The 20,989-nt window shown below is 35.7% G+C and overlaps 1 protein-coding gene and 1 long non-coding RNA gene across 4 annotated transcripts in view; one reads left to right on the top strand and one right to left on the bottom strand.

The window, feature by feature from the left end:
- Window positions 1–20,989, bottom strand: part of adgrb3 (adhesion G protein-coupled receptor B3) — a 181,879-nt gene that overhangs the window by 30,871 nt on the left and 130,019 nt on the right. For all 3 annotated transcript variants that reach the window (XM_006638700.3, XM_015362907.2, XM_015362908.2), the window contains 3 exons: window positions 14,228–14,354; window positions 12,111–12,214; window positions 11,645–11,747 (listed from right to left, as the gene is read on the bottom strand). In XM_006638700.3, the coding sequence (XP_006638763.2) occupies window positions 11,645–11,747; window positions 12,111–12,214; window positions 14,228–14,354 (334 nt within the window). The remainder of the gene's footprint in view (window positions 1–11,644; window positions 11,748–12,110; window positions 12,215–14,227; window positions 14,355–20,989) is intronic.
- Window positions 9,247–12,351, top strand: LOC138223901 (uncharacterized). Its single transcript, XR_011182329.1, has 2 exons — window positions 9,247–9,423; window positions 12,074–12,351. It is a non-coding gene; the product is annotated as an uncharacterized lncRNA (long non-coding RNA).

Here is a 20,989-nt window from a genome sequence, read left to right as displayed (position 1 = left end):
GAGAAATTGTTAAAACAGCTGCACATTTCTAAAACATGATGTCAGTAGTTTGATAAATGTGATTCTCACATGCTCTGACATCACCATTCTTTAGAAACGTCCACTTTTGAACTAAATGATAGGGCTTATAGTATTATTAATTCAATTCAAGTTAGAATGGGATAAAGTGACTATGCTAACTTTAGCACCACAGAATACAGATGTGCATGAAACAGTTTTTTTACACACCTTTACATTTTATAATAAAATACAGGATAAGACAGACATTGTAATGACTGTTTTCTCTTAAGATAAAGTTTTTTACAATAAGAGCATATAAAGCTGGATCTTCAGGGTCAATGCTGTGATAAGCCCTTTATTTTAATATATAACCTATGAAAAACATAACAGTATTGGCTTTTTATGCTATAGCCAATACTGTTGATATGATATACCTGTATAAAAACATCAGGACATCTGCAAGAATACATTTTCATTAAAAACAGAGATAGGAGGTTGAAATCACAACCCTTTTCTCACAATCTGTCTTCTACTACACTTTAGAACACCAGTCATTTTTGTGAAATGTTTTACAAGCTGGGCCATAAATTAAAATATTACTTTGTTCCAGTGCCCTTTGAAAACTCTGCAAGGCTGTGCTTCCAAGATTCAGAATAAGAGCTTATTGGGATGTCCAGTCCCCCAGCACTCACAAAGCTTCAGGTGTCACCAGCAGGATGTAGTCCTGATCTAGCTGAAGAGCTGGGAGACCAGCACTGTAATTTTTTCACACTAAATACAGCACCTCTGCAATGTTAATTGGAAAAGAAATCCAAGCAACTCTTGCTTGAATGTTGATTAATTGTGGACAAGATGTTCTGAATCAGTCTCCTGCTTTGTTTCAAGCTAAGCTGTTATTTCCATCTGGGAGAATTATAGCTCCAGAAAGACTGAGTGTACACTTAACTAGCAAGAACATTTCAGCGGAGCATGTGTCACCCTAGGGCAAGCACATGTTTGACAAACATCCCGACTCTGACACCGGCTAAATTAACTCCACAATTCAGATGCGATTTTCTCAGTGCAATTAAATCCTGTTTGTATTCTCTTTTGACATCTCACAAATGCAAAGAGAAGGTGTTGCTCTGGTGGCTGGATTGTGATGGCTTTAGTTTGGGAGTCATGCCCAGCATGAAAACAGCAGCAGCTGCAGCAACAGCAGGACCCTCTGCCTCATCGTCCGTGCTGACCACAAGGGCTTGGGTATACCATTCTAGAAGCATCCCTGAATCTTTCCTTAATAGCCCAGCTTGACTGGAGCCAAGCACTTAACAACCACTATCCCTGCCAAAGCTTTAATTGCCACAGATCAAAGCAGTGCATCTTAAAATCACCACTGGAAATCAGTGCAGAGATATGGGTATGAGGGAAAATAATGTACAACAAACTACTAACCTAATTTACATTGACTTTGATATGATTCAGAATACACTGGAAATGCTGCTGATCCCTGGGTTACCCATTAGGGTGCTGTTTTATCATTTGTTATTGGTGTAGTTTATGTGCATTTTGGAAACATTCTCAATGGGATATCACACATATGAGTTAGATGACAGCTTTTTATGTCCATAATCAGACTCTGACCTGTGTCTCCTCTGTTTCACTTATTGTACACTGTATACTTATAGGTTTTCATTTATCAGTGTCTTTTTTCAGTGTCTATCAGTGTCTTTTATTGACCAATTTCAGTTTTTGTTAACTTGCATATTTTGAATGTAAATTACACAACGGCATCAGCTAAACTGTAAAAATTAAATGCTGCAAATATTAAAGACAGTAGAAAACAGTGTTTTTTTTCCATGGATACATCATTTACGCAGGACGTTTTAAAAAAAAAGTGCCACAATTTCCACCACAAGGACCACATACAGTGTAGGCTTACAAACAATAGACCAAAACACTTTACAGCAAAAGCTGAAATACTTACAGAAATGTGCCCCACATGATCCTATTATATGGTCATGTATGGATCACAAGACATAAATTGGTAAGGACTAAATGTACTTACAGTACATGCAGAGTACACAGATATTGTCCCAACAGAAAAATTGAGAAAACATGTAAAGGTCTGTCAAGAGGAAGTGATAACAGGAAAGTTCATAGCAATGCTTATTCTACAGAATTCCATACTGTAGCTCTAGGTTAAGATACAATATTAGCAGATACAGAATAAGGGCAGAAGTGGCCTGAAAATAACAACTGTCATAAAGTCAAAAATGCTGTATACTGAATGAATGCATTACATGAATGTACACAGGGACTGATTAAGTATGAGGATTATTTTGTCAGATATATATTAACTGTGTCTATGATACCATACTGTTCCTGCCCTATTGAACTGAAATCCAGTTTTCTTAATGATAATTCCAAACCCATATGTTAAGGGCTCTATGTTTTTTTTGTAAATATTGGAATCTTTCAAAGAAGAGCACTACTGTGAAAATCTCATTCTTTTTACATTATAATCCAAAACACTTTTATTTCCAATACCGAAGGTGTAAATGCACTAAAATATCTCCTCGATTAGAAAACAGTATATAAAAAAGGTCTGTTAATGATAGTGGGCTGTTTGGCACATTTTACTTGTTAGGTGGTTTAGTATCTAAGTTAATCTAAATATTTCATCCAAACAGTTCGCAAAGGAGCCCAGACTTTGGCTAGTGAGTCTGTTCCAGATACCCACTATTCTTTGAATAAAAGTTTAAAAGTGTTTTGAATTCTCTGCTCTAAATAGTTCCACTGAAAGGTCTTATTGTGACCCTTGCTTCACTGCTGAATGTGAAACAGTGCCCGAGATTGAACCTAGCTATATACTGTACAAGTACCCCATTTTGAATAGGATTTTATATACTTAGATCAAATCCTCTCTAAATCTCCTCAGTTCTAGACTAAAGAGATTTAGTTCTCCCAGTGAACATGCACTGAGACCATGAACCATTTTGGTTGCACTTTAATTCTGAATTATTTCTAAGCCAATACAATCTTTATTGCGGTATGGTAACCCAGACTGAGCTGGGTATTACCAGTAGGGCTCAATAGCTAAAGCGTCCTTAGATTCACATTCCACACTGTATTCTCTACATAAACACCTACATCACTTTCTTATGTATCTTTCTGCAGCTCAGAAGCACTCATATAATATGTTAAACTGTGGGTGATATTACAAGTGTGTTTTATTTTTACTTTTGGCTCAGTCCATGACTTTTCTGTGTTTCCCTTGCCACTCTCTGTACTTTATCATCATGACCTGTTTGCTGTAGAAGAACATCCAACCAACAGGAAACTACAAGACACAGTGCAAGACAAAGCCACAGCACTGATTTGTAAAACACCTCCATTCATTTAAGATGAAGGGAAAAAAACAATACACTGCAGTGAGAAAGGTCACTCACGTTTCTATTTTTAAAAGGTACATTTCCATGCAAAAGACCAAGATGTCCTACCTGTGGCCCTAAATGATCTGTTGCCACACCCAGACATGTATATATTCAATAGTTTGATCAAACTTTAAATAATCGTGTAAAGACAATGGATTAAAGGGATAGCATTTGAAAACTTGGTGTAACTTGCCTGGCTGACCATAAGTGTGAGGCTGACAAGAACCCCAAAAAGATTCCTAAATGAATGTCGTTATATCAATGCAGAGTCTTTTAATAAAGGAGATTTTGGTGTGCAAGCTCCAGGTTAATAGGGAAAGTTTGGTTATGCAGGGTTTTGGAGTAGCACCAGTCTAGGGATTGATGGTAGGGCCTGAGTTCCATGATGGGTTGTGGGAGATGCTGCGCTGTCGTGGAAGGAGTAACATGAAGCTATTGGCACCGAGGTTGGCTTGGGTTAGCCTGAGGTGGAAGTGGTGCAGGCACCAGCAGCGAGTAAATGTTGGCTGATGTTTACTGATGAGCGGACAAAATGGCAGACTGAGCAAAGCAAAAACCTGGAGTACGTGACTCCCTGCTTTCATAAATGCTTCTTTCAAACAAAAAGGAGCAAAATTTGATCTTCAGACTGGGATCTTTAGAATCTTTTGGAATGAGCATTCTATACTGACATCATGATGGCATCACCACATGGCATCATGAATCTACAATGCATGTGCTTGGGTTTGTGTGCTTGCTTTATTACAGAAATTCTGGATCACTTAATAACTTTAGTATATACAGGCATTTATGCGGATTGATATAAAATAAATGTACCATTAAAATGGGCAGATAAAATTTTTCATGCTAGTATGACTTAAGGCACTCCTGACCTTCTAAATACAGTACCTTCTGTTTAAGGATCTTGAAAAACATTTGAAAAACAAGTCACATATGGACATCATGTACCAGTTCTTGGCCAATAAAGACACTATGAGAAACTATAAAGTACTTACTGGAATAGTAGTGAAGCCTGCAAGAAGAAATTGTTTTTAGTTTATCATCTTGAGGTGTTTTGTCGCAATTGATGTTTGATATTATACGCATACCATACAAAATATCCACCAATATTATTACAGTGCTTCTGAGCTATTTTTCTTATTTTTCATGTTCACTATTAAGAAAACACAAATGACAGCACAACATGACAGCTCAGAGACTCCAATCCCACAGGATATCTTGACAACAAAGAGATGGATTCTAATAAACCACACGCTGTTCTGAATTTAGAAACACTGAAGGCAATTATATAAATGGTGGTTTTACAAAAAATAGTATGGTACACGAAGCACAAATAATAAAACTGGAGGTTCAAACTAATGTTTTTGAAGCTAAACCTCAGGCTGACAAGCACATACATGCGGGTATATTTCATTTTATACAGCTATTATTACAACATAGCAGCTAAGAAAAGAAGGCCCAGGAATTCTAAGCTGTTGTACTACAGAGACAGGCGAAAACAAAAGCTAATTGCTCTGAGCCAAAAGATAAAATATGTGCAAAGCAAAGAGTCACAGCAGGCCCTGTAAAGCCAAGCACTGGCAGTAGTATGATTACAAATCATGCTTGCATTGAAAGTTGCTCAGAATGTTTAAATATTACAGTCTTAAAAGTAAAACAAAGTGTGTAAACAGAGCAGAGTGGAATTAGGGGGTATTTATAGATCTGTATTAAGACCTCACTGAATGTTTCTTCAAATAGCAGGAGATCAGTTTTTCAGGACATACCCCTAAAAACTAAATTACATATCTAAGCATTGAATTTCTACAAAAACCTTCATTTTGACAGTACTCCTAATAAGACTGAGTAGCATGCAAAAAAAAAACAAGCCTTCCTAACACTTAAACTTTGAAAATGTTTGTTAGCATGAAACAATAAACTGCAGACATTCACACAATGGGTCTCTCTGATGTAACAGGATTACAATACTAAAAACAATGGTACTGTATATCACTGTAGTTCACATACAGTACCCTGTAAAGTCTATGTTTGCTTCACTGCTCACACAAACACTGGAAATCCAAAACGTCCCAAAAGATAAGAAAATCTCTAAAATGTGACATAGAATCTAATAAACAAAGACAACATTTCAGTTCAAGTCAGCATTCCAAATGGCAGTGATATAAGCTTTTTCTTCTCTGAAGTCATACCCTTAGGTTTCCTATCAAAAGCACCAAAATAAAAAACAACAACCTTCATCCTGAAACATTCCGACCATTTTTAAGAAACAAGAGTCCTGTACATACAAAAACAGACATGCGACTGCAGAGAGAGAGCAGCGCAGAGAATGGTGACAAGGTAAGGACAATGAAGCTGTCATCACCCTGCTGTGCACGGACACCCACAATGCCTCAGGAGCTCCTGAGCCAATCCAACCCTCTGGCTGAGTCAAAACGTGAACATGGCAGGACTGTGAGCACAGAGCTCCTTTCAGAGAAAGGGCTTCAAAGGAATGAAAGAGGAAGTAAAATGCTGCTGAATCTAATGTCAAAACTGTTGAATTCGAAGAATGTTCTGGCAACATCTCTCCTCATCTAGCAGTGAACATGCTCATCAGATAAAAGAAAGGAAATCTCTCAAGGGTGAATACAAGTGACATATAACAAAATGTCAACAGTTCAGCTTTCTTCAGCAGTTCAAAAATGCTGCTGGAGAGCACAATCATACAAAAAAACACATCTACTGAGATGAAAGACTCATGAATCAAGATTGCATCACCTCAAAGCACTTTTAGTATATTTTTTGTCTGTAAATATACTTCTTCGTTTTGGCAGCTACATTTAGTGTTATTATTTGAGTTATGCATTACTTTAAATCCACTGATAAGCTTTCCACAATAAAGCCAGAAACATAAAATGGCTGGAGTGCCTTTAAGAGAAAGTTGTAATTCCACAAAACAACCAATACATGAAAGTGAAAAATAACACTCTGAATACTTATACTGTACAACTAGTCATGCCCTACTTAAGTACTGTACGAAACATGGGCTTCACATAATAAACTCACTACCTTTATTTTTGTTATTTTTTACAACCATTATAATGTCTGGAACAAGGAGCTCAAACCCGCTGGAAGATAAATAGTTAATAGTTCCTGATGGTATCAGGTTTACACTAGTTGTGTTTTCAAAGATAAGACTAAAATCAGCCAATAGACTACAATACCACAACACTATCATGTGCCGTTATTATACATTAAAATGTAATGTAACTACAAGTTGTACCTATCACAGAGCATCAATATGTTTTATTTTTCATTGACAGGCAGGTTTCACACCAACCAGTCAGTATTCTGTTGAATGAAATCACAGAATACAAGGAGGGAATCCTAAAGTTAGCCTCTTGTTAACACAGATTTAAGAAAGCAAGTATAAACTGGGTATTTTTTTTGTATCAAAGCTGCAGATTGCAGGTACATTTAAATTAGAAAAGGGTCCTGATAGTTTCAGTCAAAATTCAAGAAAACTGAAAACTGCAGCACGAGGTGGAGAGATAGTGAAAACTTTAAACTTTTAAAAGCTTAAGAATGCAAATACAGCAAAAGGCACTGAGAAGAGACACTTTTTTACAGAGTTTTACAATAAAAAATGGGCTTCATTTGGAGACAGGAAAAGGGGAGAAAATGCTATACTGGAGCATTACCATCCATAGACCATATTGTGAAGTTCTGAATCCAAACTACAAGTTAGCCAGCTGTCTCTGAGGTTAGGGCACATGTGGTGAAGGGCCCCCAGCATCAGGTACTGTAGGTTACCAGGATTCCCTTGGTTTGTCAGAGAACAGAGACCCTGCTACTGATGGTTGGCCATAAATGTTCATAGTTATGAGGAAGAGACACATTACGTCTTTAGCTGATGCTAACTGATGCAGTTGGGATTGTCAGACCACAGTGTGAATAAGAAGCAGATGGCTTCATTTCAGAGAAAAGGCTACACAATCTGACAGTGGAGTTATTTCTCCCACATTGAAACTAGTGTAGGAGGGATACTACAGTAAGGTGAGTTAATTAGCAAACTGCAAGCTCTGAATTGTGGAGATATAAAAATATACTTGGCAACTCCAAATTCTTAAAAAAAAAAAAATCATATTTTCAACATGCTAATGAACAATGTCAGCGACAAACATCTTCTGAAAACACAAAGCTGAAATGGAAGTAACCTCACTTCTCTGGGTATGATATACTGTATACGGTTCCACCCAGTACTGGACCAATACAGTATCTTGGGCAGATCCTTGGCAAATTTCAGAGAATTGTTCAATCTTAACTTGCACATAGATTTCAGAGCACTTTCCATGGTCCATTTCTATTGGGATGTTTCTCTTGTGCAGGGACTTCTGCAACAGGGAAATGCAGAAACATAAATAATTTCCTTAACTTCTGAATGTGTGAAGCAAGCAGCTCATAACTCTTATTTATTAAGTGCAAAAAATTCTACTATATTAAAAACAGCCTTACTAAGGCACTTACTGTATACATAGGACTTTATTTTCATCTATGCTAGTTTTTCTGGTTTTATTTTGCTTATTGCAGCAGAAAATTCTATTTACTCAATTTACTCTTGGGGCAGGGCTAAATAAAAATGAATAAACAATATTGATTTTTGTGACAAATGTTTGCCTTGGAACTGTGAAGATATAAACATCACCATTACAGTATGTTAACACGATAAAGGCTTTTTAAAAAAAAGACTTCACTTGAGGTTACTGTCACTACACATGTATACATCAATTGATGCACCTGTGTATCTTTAATTTGAAAAATTGAATAAATATTTGAGTACAGTATTATTTCATTGAGTCACGGGTCCTTTTGTGTTTTCTCACTTCATGTGTAACTTTGCAAGGATGTTCAAATCTGTACTGTGGAAAGCTGCCCACAAGTCAGGAAGACAAAAGATTGCAGAACATCCTCTGATTTCATCACCTCATTGCCCGTCATCTTTATTGATTGAATGAATCTAAAGGACATCTCTTGCAGAGTTAATGAAACCCAGCGGGGTCTAGCAGTCTGCTGTTTAACCTTCCCTGGCTTATCAGCATCTATGACAGTCACAGCACAACACACCGTCCCCAGTCAAGGGCAACACAGAGGGCGCCCTGCTGACCCCAGGCCCTTCTTACGAAACAACCCAGACTAAAACCCAATCAACGTGGTGCCGAGCAGATCTTAATATTAATGATGGATTGGCTGGAGCAGACACCTGAGAAGAAACAAGCAACCCCTTTTTTTAGGCTTTCAAATGGAAAACTATTTTTTAAAAAAGCAATTCAACTGATGATTAATCATCAAATAAAATAAAAGAATAAAGAAGCTCTACAGCTTTCCAAAACCTTGAAATGCAATACTCAATCAGGAAACGTTGCAATGAAAACATGACAAAGCAAGGAATGGTTATAAGTGATTATAATTTTTTCGTTACAGATTAAAAACAGGAGGGGATGATGGAGGCGTCCTATTTAATATAGTGAAAATTAAATCAAGACAAAAACATCCAGAGACATATTCTATAGGACAGGTTTCCAGTAAGTTAGTTAAGACATAATCAAAAGATTTATAGTCACAAATCCAAGGTAGAAAATAAATGTACACTTTTCACAATGGCATTTGAACAGACAGCTAAAAGATAACGCAGAAGGAGTTATGTGTAAAATAACTCAGTCTGCAAACAGGTAGATGCAGTTTGTATTTATATGTAACAAGACTTGGTATGAGGAACATCACCGGCTGCACTGGAGATGAACCCAGTTTCTCAAACTAGGAGTGGTATTACTGTAAGTATGTTCACCTCACATCGTGTCAGCAGAAGCTCTGGTGAAGACTGGCTTTCCTCTGACATTTAGGCTGGGTTACATAATCATTTCCATACAACTTTCATCAGAAACCCAGTGAAGTTTTGTTCAACAGAGGCTGTGCCAGCTACCCAGTGGATACCCGCCATCAAGTACTTGGGCTGCAGCTTTTAATTCAGGTATGGGTGGTAGGTGTGATTCTATTATGACTTATTTGTCCTTTTTTAACAATTTTACGTCGCTAGTCATATATTTTCTGTACCAAATAATAAGTGTTTTAAACAATAATAAAGGCAAGGCTGTAATTTTTAGGACATGTGGCATCTTTGCTGCTTTTTTTATTCGGTGTGGGGTTTGCCACAGTTAGGGACAGAAAGGATCAACATGTTTTTCCAGTTTAAATGTTGCCCTTGCAACACATGCATTCCATTCATATCTTATCATATCAACATATCATTTTGGGCATATGCAGTATAAAGGTAAGCAGCCTAAATGCTTTTACATAAAAGTCATTCTCTGTGAAAGAAGGTATGTAATTAATATCCCAGGACATACTGTATTATACAATCTTATTTTATCTTTCATTCACACATCTCTGTAATATTTTTTTCTGGTTGCATTTGATATCGATCATTATTGTATCCTTCTACAGTATATTGTACACTATGAAAAATTTGGAAGTAGTAAGGGTTGTTGTGTGGTTCGGTTTACAATAACTTATCCTGCTGTTCTGTCTCACCCTCATCAACTAGTAGCCTCATCAGCTGCATCAACTTGCAGCTGAGATTGATTTGTACACCAAAAGTCTGCTCATCAGTACATATATTTATGAAAATAAAAACAATCTAAGAATAGTTTTGTCAGTTCTAAGCAACTATTCTATATATTGAAATTGCCTGGTTTCCACAGGACAGAGAGACACCTGAGCCACAGGTGTCAGCCAGTGTGGTGTCAGAGATATAAGACAGTGTCCAGTTCCTGTCTTGAAGGGGGTAGAGGAATGAACCAGAGAGCCATTGAAAGGCACCACTTAAAGTATCCAGTCAAACAGAGCCTGCATGCTTTTGAAAGATGGTATGCAACTAAAGTTTCCAAAGACATCCCATACAGAGATCCCATACAGAGATCCAAGATCTATATCTCTATACTGTATAAGGCAACACTTCTAACCCCCACTCCACTGTACAAGTGAACACCTGCTTTATAATTCATAACTGATGCTTCATTGATTGAAAGTGCGATCCTTTATTTAATCAAACAAGCCAGTATTCAATTAAGATGAAATTGTCATTTATAATAACAACGTGAATAGAACCTATTTATAAAACAAGAAATTTATCACACCAATCAAACTACCTTGCTCAAAGGTACAACAGCAATATCCTACATGACTTGAACCTACATCCCCAGTAGTTCAGAGTCCAGAGCTCTAACCATTTTTCCACTGGTGCCTTAATGAAGTGTTCACAAGGGACTTACTTTCTGAAGCTGAGAATGACAGCACAGTGTGTATGACAAGCCCACTGTTTTAAAGTCTTAAGGTATGAAGGATTTATTTCCCTTGAAAAAGTGAAGGATTGTGTCTTTCCAGGATGAGGAGAGAGAAGCATTGTTAACCCAGAGGAGCTTGTCCTTCTGCACTGTGTCTCTGCCTCATCCATCTACCTCTACCTTAATTGTTTTAGATCTACAGGTTCTGTCTCTGAATGAACTGTCAACTGACATAACTGAGTTTCTCACTATGAAATTAAGCCAAGAATGAATGCAGTATCTCCAACTCTCATGAACACACGATGAAAGTGAGAATTATTTGCACAAAAGAAGTTCCAATAGGCAGTCAGTTTCTGATAAGGCAACTCAAGCCAGTCCTCTACTGTCACTTCTCATCTACACAAGAGCCATTTAGCTTGTAATAGGAAACATGGAAAAGAAAGAAGAAAGTCTTCAGTCCAGGATGCGAAAGTTAATCTTAAAAGTAGTGTGTTTTATGTTGGAGACAATGATTATGTTTGTCATGTACATTCAAAAATGGAAATAAAGTTGCTCATGTTCTCCAGACATGCTAACAGTTATTATGAGTAACTTGCATTTTCATTGTTCATGTTTAAGCAGAAGAGCAGTTTGTTAGATAAAGTTGTTAAGACACTACATCATCACCATCATTGTTAAACATCACACTTTCTCTTTCACTAAAGAAAATCTGGGAAGTTCTAGATTTGAAAATACAACACTCTGTAAACACCAGTAATTTAAATGTCAAGGAAGCAGACAATATAACATGCTAACCCTTTCCAGCTATATTTGCTGGGGAAATAATTTCCAATAATTACATAAAATATATAACAAACAAGTCACAATAAATTTGCCATTTGAAAAGGAAAGCAAGTTTTCAGGTATTACCATGTTGTGTGTTTGCGTTTGTCCAACCAGTATCAGGATATTAGAACAGATGATAGACAAGCAGAAGTTTATTAGGATGATTGACCGTTCTGATCTGATATACCTGAAACAACATAATACGAAAAAAAGTAAAACTAAGGACAATAAATAGGGATCATTTTAAGTAACATGAATCTCTGGAATGTAAAACGTATTGATGTTTCTTTTTTTTTTTAGCATGGAATAAACCTATTACTTGTTCCATGTATTACTTATTACTTGCAGCCTACGCATGCTGACGCAGCTACCTACCTGAACTTATTATTTGATGTGTTAATTTACTAATTTTATGTGAATTCACTTTATAAATCTTTTCTTAACAAAGAAATATATAATTCATATATAATTAAGAGGTAAAATAAATATAAATGTTTTTCTTTTTTTTCTAAGGCACTTGACATAATGTGCAGTGAAAGAACATACTCACCTCCACAGCACTGCATAAACAACTGCCAGTGTGATCAAGGCCATACAAGACAGGCCGCAGCCTACTATCAGCGTCACCGAAGGTACACCTGAGTACTCCATGGTCTGGAAATCAAATGCAACACACAGAGAGTGTCTGGAGCAGCTCATTTCAGGAAATAAATATACAAGCATCAAAGAACTGCTACAGTCTCAGGCACAGACATAAACACTTGTGGTATTCCAATAAACATTAAACAATATGAGACCTTGGTTGACAATCTTTAAATTATCATATGATTGTAAATAAATGTAAAGCTTCAAGTAGTATTTCAAGATTCACATACTAGTAAAGGCTAGATACCAAATTTGTCAATTTCAAATACAGCACTGTATCTATTCCCTCCTCCTATAGGGGAACTGGAAAAGCAGTGACTCTGGCCTTGTGAATACACCAGCACAACGTTACCACTCAATATACACTCAGCACATTTTAAACATGTACAGAGTGTACAAAGGCAATCTTAGCATCTGTGCAGATTGATGTGTCAGGACTTTTCAAGCCATATAGAGGCCTTGATTTAGATTTATGGACTGGACAAGGAAAGTTGACCAAAACTTAAAATTGACAACTCACTGCCTAAATCATTGAAAACATTTCAATCAATGAAAAATTAATGAGGGCTAATATTTCACAAAACGTCCCACTTTCAGTAAGATGCTAAATTCTGCATGACATTCTATTATGATACTGTCTCGTAAATATTTTTTCAAAAAGACATATCATTGGTAAAAGACATTGCTACTATAATTAAAAAGACACCACTTATATTACATTTTCACTTTGTGATGATCAGTTTTACTATGGAAAGAGTTCAATAAAAAATAATCCTGATACAATATAACTATGAGCACCAAAAATGTATTCTAAAGTCAATGGTATTGTATTGAAATACATTTCTAACTTCTGTTTACAATTTAAATTACTTTGGTAGAAAGTAAATATTTCTGTGTACAATCTTTTCATATATATATAAAAAAAACGTACAACGAAAGGTTTAACTTAACTTAGCCAAAAGATTTAAACAAGACTCTTTAAGGCCTACCCCAAAGTGGAATCTCTAAGCAAAGATCATGATCCATGGAAATGTACATAAATAACACACTAGTACTTTGATCCTATACATCATTTTATGGGTATAACAATACAAGAAGTAATGCAACTTAAATTAAAAACAGTTGAAAAAAGAGGTTTAATTGGTTTTGTATATTGTCGGGATTATATCTTTCTTCAGAGAAATAAGTATGTCTGATCTACTGAATGGTGAAGCATTAAATGGAATTTGTTTTTAATTTATCTTCTGTCAATTACTGTTATCACATCTAAAGTAAATTTGTCATCACTGCTTTTGTTTGATCTTAATTTATTCATGCATTGTCTAGAAAAACATTACAGCCTTTGAAAAAATGGGTGATGAAATCAGAAGGACTTAACTGAATAAAACAAAAATTAAATAAGTAGCAACAGTTCAAATATGTCATAGTAGAATCAGTATTATTCAGAATCCTGAAAAACGATTTGATTATCTGATGGTAGACAACAAAAGCATCAGTAACAACATCTAAGAGGTATTTTGACCCAGAGGTGCTGCAGACCTCTGCCTCAATATCACCCTGCGTGTGCTCTTGCCTATAGCCGATGCTCAAAATGCATGGAACGGCCTTTTCTGCCATTTCTAACTTCTATAGCAAACCGCTCTATTTGTTATCAAACCAAGTTGTACATACTGTACACTCCCACACAGCTGCTTATTAACTGTATATCTCACATTTCCACGACCCACTGCAAAAGTGTACAGCATGTTCCCTTAAAATGCATCCATAATAGTTGTAGTTATTTAGCAGGCATTTGTATAAAAATACATAAACAGGCTACCATTTATCAGCATTCAAATCATATGTAAAATTAGAAGGAAATATATCAGGTAAAACTTGTTTCTCCCTCTTTGCTGTGATATCGGTGCATAATATACATTTCACGCAGCTTAGCTACCTTATTTTAAGCATTTAATTAAAACGTTTACAAGACAACCTTTCACAGCCTTTTTACAAACGAATATAACATTTTATAATACTTACTATTTCTCTTGGTTGCTGAGCCAAAATGGCGAAGGTGGATACACGATCACATAAGCATTTTGTATGGGATGCATCGGTAAGGACAGTCTTACATCCTTTGGTCGACCAGGATCCCCAAGAATCGTTACTGCAAGAAGAAGGCAGACTGCTTTAGTTTTGACGGCGGCTTGATTTAACGGTACTTTCGAATATCTACCTGTACTAAAATAATTTACATCGTTGCACCTTATCTAATACGAGATAAAAAAGTAAAGAAAAGAAGAAAAAATCACGCAATGATATGCAGTAAGCTTTAATTTTAAACGGGAGAAAAGGCTTCCAGAGATGGAAGGAAAAGGCAAAGAGCTGTCCAGCTCCGGCGGTGCTGATTGATTAAATTCCTCCATACAGCGTCCTCATAGCAACACCTACCCATTTCCTGAAATAACAACAGAAAATTTAAATGTATCTTGCCTTACTTAAAGGAAGACATTATTTATACCATTATTTCTGGCTGCAAAATGAGTGAAATCTTCTGAATATCACACCTGATGTAGTGTTGTTATTTATTTTATTTATTTTTTTCCGGTTGATCTTTTTTTCCCCTCGCTGTTCTAATTAGCAGCCTTCGGATGCTTCCTGAGGGAAAATTTCACCCTGGAAACGGCGGACAGCATCAGATTGATACTCTGTTCCTTTTTGCTGAAACTACAGTAGAGGGGAGGGCTATTCTAACAAAATAATCAAGCACAAATGTTTTTATTTTTATTAATCTATTATTTTATCTATAATCTGCTATAATATATACATATTCTAAAAAGGTTTTATATCTCTTCAGTTATGTCTTATACCCCGTGTTTCCGTCACTTTTAATTTCGTTGTGAAGCCGAAGAACGTGACTATATCTCACCCCACCGAATCTGTGAGGATGGTACCAGCCCGTTTTTTTCCTCTCTAGCAAACGCAAAATGAAAGAAAAACACGTTTCTTCTATTTATTACAGAAACGTTTTCCCCAGTTCGAAACCCCGCAGAGAAAATATGTCTGAACAACTGCTACACAGATAATCCTCACCTGACGCTGTACAGACTTTAACCGTGTGTTATAAATTTCTGATACACAAGAACAAAATTCAATTAAGCATCATTTCCCCTCCTTTAAAATTCTGCACTCTCGTGAGAACATCTAAAAATCGACATACAATCTATCATACACTGCTCTGAAAATAACTCTATTAAAATAAAATATGGCATATCGCTTTGCAATGCTATGTCTTCAGACTTTATGTGATGTGAAATTTAGTTTTAAGACTAAAATCCTCTTCAGTAAAAAGGGTGTCCAGAAACAGCCACCGACATTTATTGAAGATTTAGACATTTAGACGTTTTTTAGTTTATTATTAATAGCACACTCATTTAATCCAACCCCCAAATCAAGCAGCAGCATTTACAGCGTTTTCAATGCACAACACTGGTACAATTCAAGATGAAAAATAAGGTTCATGGACAGCTGGATCATTGATATCGTGTTTTTACTACAGAGGTAATTCAAATTCTGGCAACAGTTAAATAAGTATTAAAATAATATACAGTACACCCATGCAAAAATGTAGTAACCAATTGCACTGTACCATATACTGTTATATTGCACTATTACTTAAAAAAGTAGAATATGTCAAGTTACTTTTTCAAAAAACGTGAGCAGATTACATTGTATGTGCCAAATTAGAGACTTCACAAACTTCTATCTGGCACTTTAAATAATAGTGCCATACCAGAATCCACTTCAAGGTAAGTGCTGACAAATTTTCACAGTTTCTCAGCTCAATATAAATCTTCTGCAATTATTTAGAACACACAACATCACATGATATACTCTAAAAGGTCATTACCAGCAACACAAGCTTATAAAATAAGTTGCAAGCACAGATTCAGAATTCATACCAAATTATGTATTTCATTTAACATTTAATAAATGAACATGATGCAAAGCAAAATTCCATCATTTCATTTATACTTTCACTCGACAGTCCAATATTAAAACACAATACTGCCCAAAAGAGAATGTCCGAAATATCACAACATTAACAACTCAAACTCACAACATACTGTATGACTGCAATCACTTGTGACAATTCCCCCACAAACACCTCCTGGTGGGCTCAAAGACGTCTGCCCTGTATGAGCTGACTAACACATTGATAAGTGGCAGAAATACACAAAGAAGTGCCTCAAGAAAAAACAAGAAAGGTTTCTTTATAATACAGTACCAAGTAAAATCACTTAACATGCATTATTCTGTCTTTGCACTACACCTTGAACAACTTCATAACATGCAGTTCTTTGCTGTGACTAAACAATTTGGAGTTAAATATCCAACAAAAGACTGTAGGGCATTTTTGACACCATCAGGGAATAAATATTCATTCTATGTTTACAGATACCCTTTCAATTTATCCTTTATCCACAACCATATTGTATACTAAGGTAAGTGTATCCTTTATTTGTAAATATATATTATTATTAATTTTCCAGTCCTGAATTTTCTATTATAAAGACATTTCTTATTTGAAATTCATCACATAGGGAAAATGACAGTGCTGGAACTGCACACACACACACTTCCTTACTTTAAAGAAATAAAAATAGACTTTGGAAAGCATAAGTATCAGTGTAATAAAGTGACATTTGTAATTTTTGCTTTGGACTAATAACATTTGTATTTCAAATGATTAATTAGTGCTCCATGCTGCATTAATTGTAAAAAACAGTTGTACAGTTTGATTCCAGCCTTTGGGGGGGGAGGTGAACACAAAAACAGTTTTGTTCTAACGTGGTCTGAAATACAATTTTCAGTAGTAAACAGAAAAAATAAAAATATCACACCACAATCCCACTCCTTACGCTTTTCACTATATAATGTCACTGGGAACATTATTTAAATTTTTACTTTCTAGAAACACATTTGAATCTTAATAAGGACTGATGTGGGATGTCTTCTATATTATAACCCATTTCTTAATTTTAGTTTTATTTTAACAACATAACCTCATACAAACAGTAATCACATTGATATAACAGAGTTTGAAATACTGTGCTGGCACTGCATTTATAATCGAATGCACTGTTTTACAATAGACTTCTATCATATTTTTATGATAAAATGTTATGTTTATATTTTTTAAATATACTTTTATCATATTTTATTCAGAAAAATGAATTCAATTAATTAAATTGCTGTTATTTCTACATTAACACATACTGTACAAAACCTTTAAAATAATTTACAGTATACGTCAGGCACACACATGTTGTTTATTCAGGAGGAAGAAGATAATAAATATACAGAGATCTACACAACTGTATCAACACTATGACTATTCCTTTTAATTCCCTCCCTTCTGAGTGCCTTGAGATAGATTACATTTGGTTACTTACCTGTAGCTAATGTCAGCAAGCCTTATGACTTAATGTGTTGTCTCCTTATTTATTAGGTACATACTATAAGACATCACTTAAGATACCATGCTGTGAAGGTTCCTAATTTGAAGTGGTCTCAATTTTCAATCAAAGCACATTTTAAATTTAAATTCAGAGCACATCTTAAATTAAAATGTGAAATTTTTATAAAATACATTTAGTGCATATCTTATCTTAGTACATATTATGTGAGTACTACACTCAAATGTAGGAAAAGAAAAAAAACAGAAATAAATGTAGTGCATTTTTTACAAATTACTTGCAAGTAAGGTTATAAAATGTATTTATTTCAATACTCCTTGTCTGTCTGTCTAACACTGCAATATTTCAAATACACGATCATCAAATTCCAGAGTCTGCCTCACAAGCTGCCCTTTTGCAGTGTCTGCGCTCGGGTCCCCCAGCTACCCAGTCTCCCACCTGCAGCAAGGCCTGACTTGGCCTTGTCTAGAGAAGAGTGGCCTGAGTGCCACCTGTCCTGTCGATGAGCATTAGTTACTCTGCTTAGCTCATATAACGCAGTCACAGCAGACACTGCTAATGCATGGTGAGGCCTACTGGGCTATGTCCCCAAAAAACAAGCTAATGTAAACATTTACTCTTATATGTAAATGTAACTATTTCCAGTAAACAATTCGTATTAATTTCCCACTGTTTCCAGTTTCAATACAAGATATTTTGAAGTCTAGTATGTTGTGTTTTACATTCTGAACTGTTTTGCATACACAGTACTGTTTGCCAGTTCCTGTTACAAATCTTAACTAAATTTATGCAAATTATGCTTTATGATTGTTGCCACTTGTTGCTAATTGGTGCACTCTTACCCAAATTAGCATTAATTGTAAGGTGGACTCTTTAAGTAGCTAACATTATATTGTCCACTGTGAACTGTTTTGCATATACTATCTGCCAGTTCCTGTTTAAAATCTTAACTGCTCCATGAGGGATGTACAGTAATTTCCTCACTGTTATCTTTGTCTTGCTGTACAAACATCCCACTGGGAGCTCACAGTATATCAGACAAAGATCTTTCTCAGCACCGAAAATTCTACCATACCTGCTTTCTCATGTTCAGAAATATTTCAACCTTCAGCATTTAAGAAAACAGTTTATGCAAATTGTTTATGCATTCATATCCCTAAAACAAAAAAAGATCTGCCACTGTTACAAATTCCTTAAGGTACTGTACACAGAGCATAAAGAATAAAGAACAGAAAAAGAACTTCTGATTTTCTTCTTTCTGATTTACAATATAAGTAATGTATATAAAAAACTGAAGGCTGGCAGTGCTGAAAATTTATAGGTTAGTACACTATATAAAATTGACAACTGTGCATATATAATGTATAAATATGTACAGTATATGCACAGCTGTCAGTTTTATATTTCTATTGACTTAATATGGACTGATCATAGACATTCTGTATTTTTCTAGAATTTGCCTAAAATGTTAGACGTTCGTAGTGTAACTGCTGATTTATTGAATGGGATGTTACTGTTTCTTAGTTTTGCAATTTGTAAAAATGTGGTGAGAAAAATGTAGGCTGATAAATATTATATTATATACAGTATTTCAACTGAATTAAAAAAAATGAAAAATGTTAAATGTTAATACTGTCTATCTTGATAGCTATCTAAATACCAGTGACTACAGAGGTAGTCTAAGGAAGCAATACAATGAACTGATCATTACTCAGCATTCAGTTCCAAATATTTACTGTAAATATAAATGTACAGTGTGGTATATGATACGTACATACATAGTTTTTGCATCGGGTTTCAAATGCAGTATGAATAAATGACAAAACAAAACTCTGAAAAACAAAAACAAACCTCATTTAAAAGCATTTATTTTAGAACATTTTTGGGAAAAGTACTTCTAAAGCTGTTCTGAAAGAAATTTCATGCCTGGGTAGCTGAAAAGCTGTTTCTTTCTATGGATATGAGGATTTTTTTTTTCAAATATTTAAATATTGTGGACAACATAAGAAACCTTTATTTATGTGTATAACGCTAGGAGAAAAGAAAACACCATTGACTCATCTTTGTATGGCTTTTATACCCTAGATCAACAATGGATATTCTTATACAAAACATCGAAACTGCAAGTTGTTGCACAGTCATTGGATGTACTGTACCTTGACAGGCTCAGTAAAGGCGGTTGAGCATCCCCTGGGTGTCACTGGGAGGTGTCAAAAGGCACCTGCGGGACTTTGGCAGCCATGTGCTGGTATTGATAGTCCACAGACTCTGCGGCCCCGCAAGCTGCAGAGCTCAGGCTGATGCCCCATGGAGGAAAATTTAATTTTTGTAAAGAATTCCATCACCCTCAAATGACCAACAACAGAAGCAAAGAGCTCACATAAGAAAGAACCACTGGCACTTTCAACTCATCAACTCTCAGAACTCTTCCTCTTATAAGGCATAATGCCCAGCATCATGATTCATGCTGTTAGCTGACATGAAAGGGATTACAGAAAAGACAGAAGTCGATGAAAGACATGGGCACATCTTGCTCTAGAATATGCCCTGTCAGTCTCTGTCAGGCAAAGCACTGTGATGGCTGAATGAATCAAATCAGATCAGGTGTTCTTATTCTCTCTCCTCGTAAAGGCACTTCTCTTGTAACAGGAGAGAAAGATACATACCGTAGTTACCTGCATGTTCATGTTGAAAATGGATCTTGTCTCCAAGGCAATTTTGCTTAATGCTGTAAATGTTGTTTTCTGTATCTCCCCTCAAATCCCAAGCCTTATCTTCAGGCAAACTACCCCTAAGTTTGACACTATTTCTGGGCCTCTCAGAGTTTCTAAAAATAATTTTCTGAGTTTATGTCTTGAAAGCAGACTTGCCTTGAAAACTGACTTGAGTCAAAAAAGCTACTTGTAATTATACTGAAGGAAAGTTTACTGCCTTCTATGTTGGCATCGTTTTCACCCTGCAAGAGGGTGGGGAACCATATAACAATGTTGCAAAGGTTTAACACAAGTTAACACAACCTTAACACTTGTTGCAAACAAGTAAAGGTTTATTCCATGCTGAAAAGAGAAAAAAAGAAACCTACACATGCTGTCACAGCTACCTACTTGAACTACTATTACAATGCGTACAGGGGGAAATGAAAGAATGAACTTCCATTCCAACAATATTTATTATTTAACCATGCTTTCAGTGTGTAACCATATTAATACTACTGTGCATGTTACAGCTCTTCTACAGCATGCATTGATTCAAAAATAATACATACAGTAGTGTTACTTTAGCTTTTGTGATATACTGTGTATAGTACAGTTCATCATATACA

Source organism: Lepisosteus oculatus, chromosome 17, assembly GCF_040954835.1.
Source record: "Lepisosteus oculatus isolate fLepOcu1 chromosome 17, fLepOcu1.hap2, whole genome shotgun sequence".
Lineage (NCBI taxonomy): Eukaryota > Metazoa > Chordata > Actinopteri > Semionotiformes > Lepisosteidae > Lepisosteus > Lepisosteus oculatus.
Note: the sequence above shows the minus strand (reverse complement) of the source record. Positions and strands in the feature narration are given on the sequence as shown.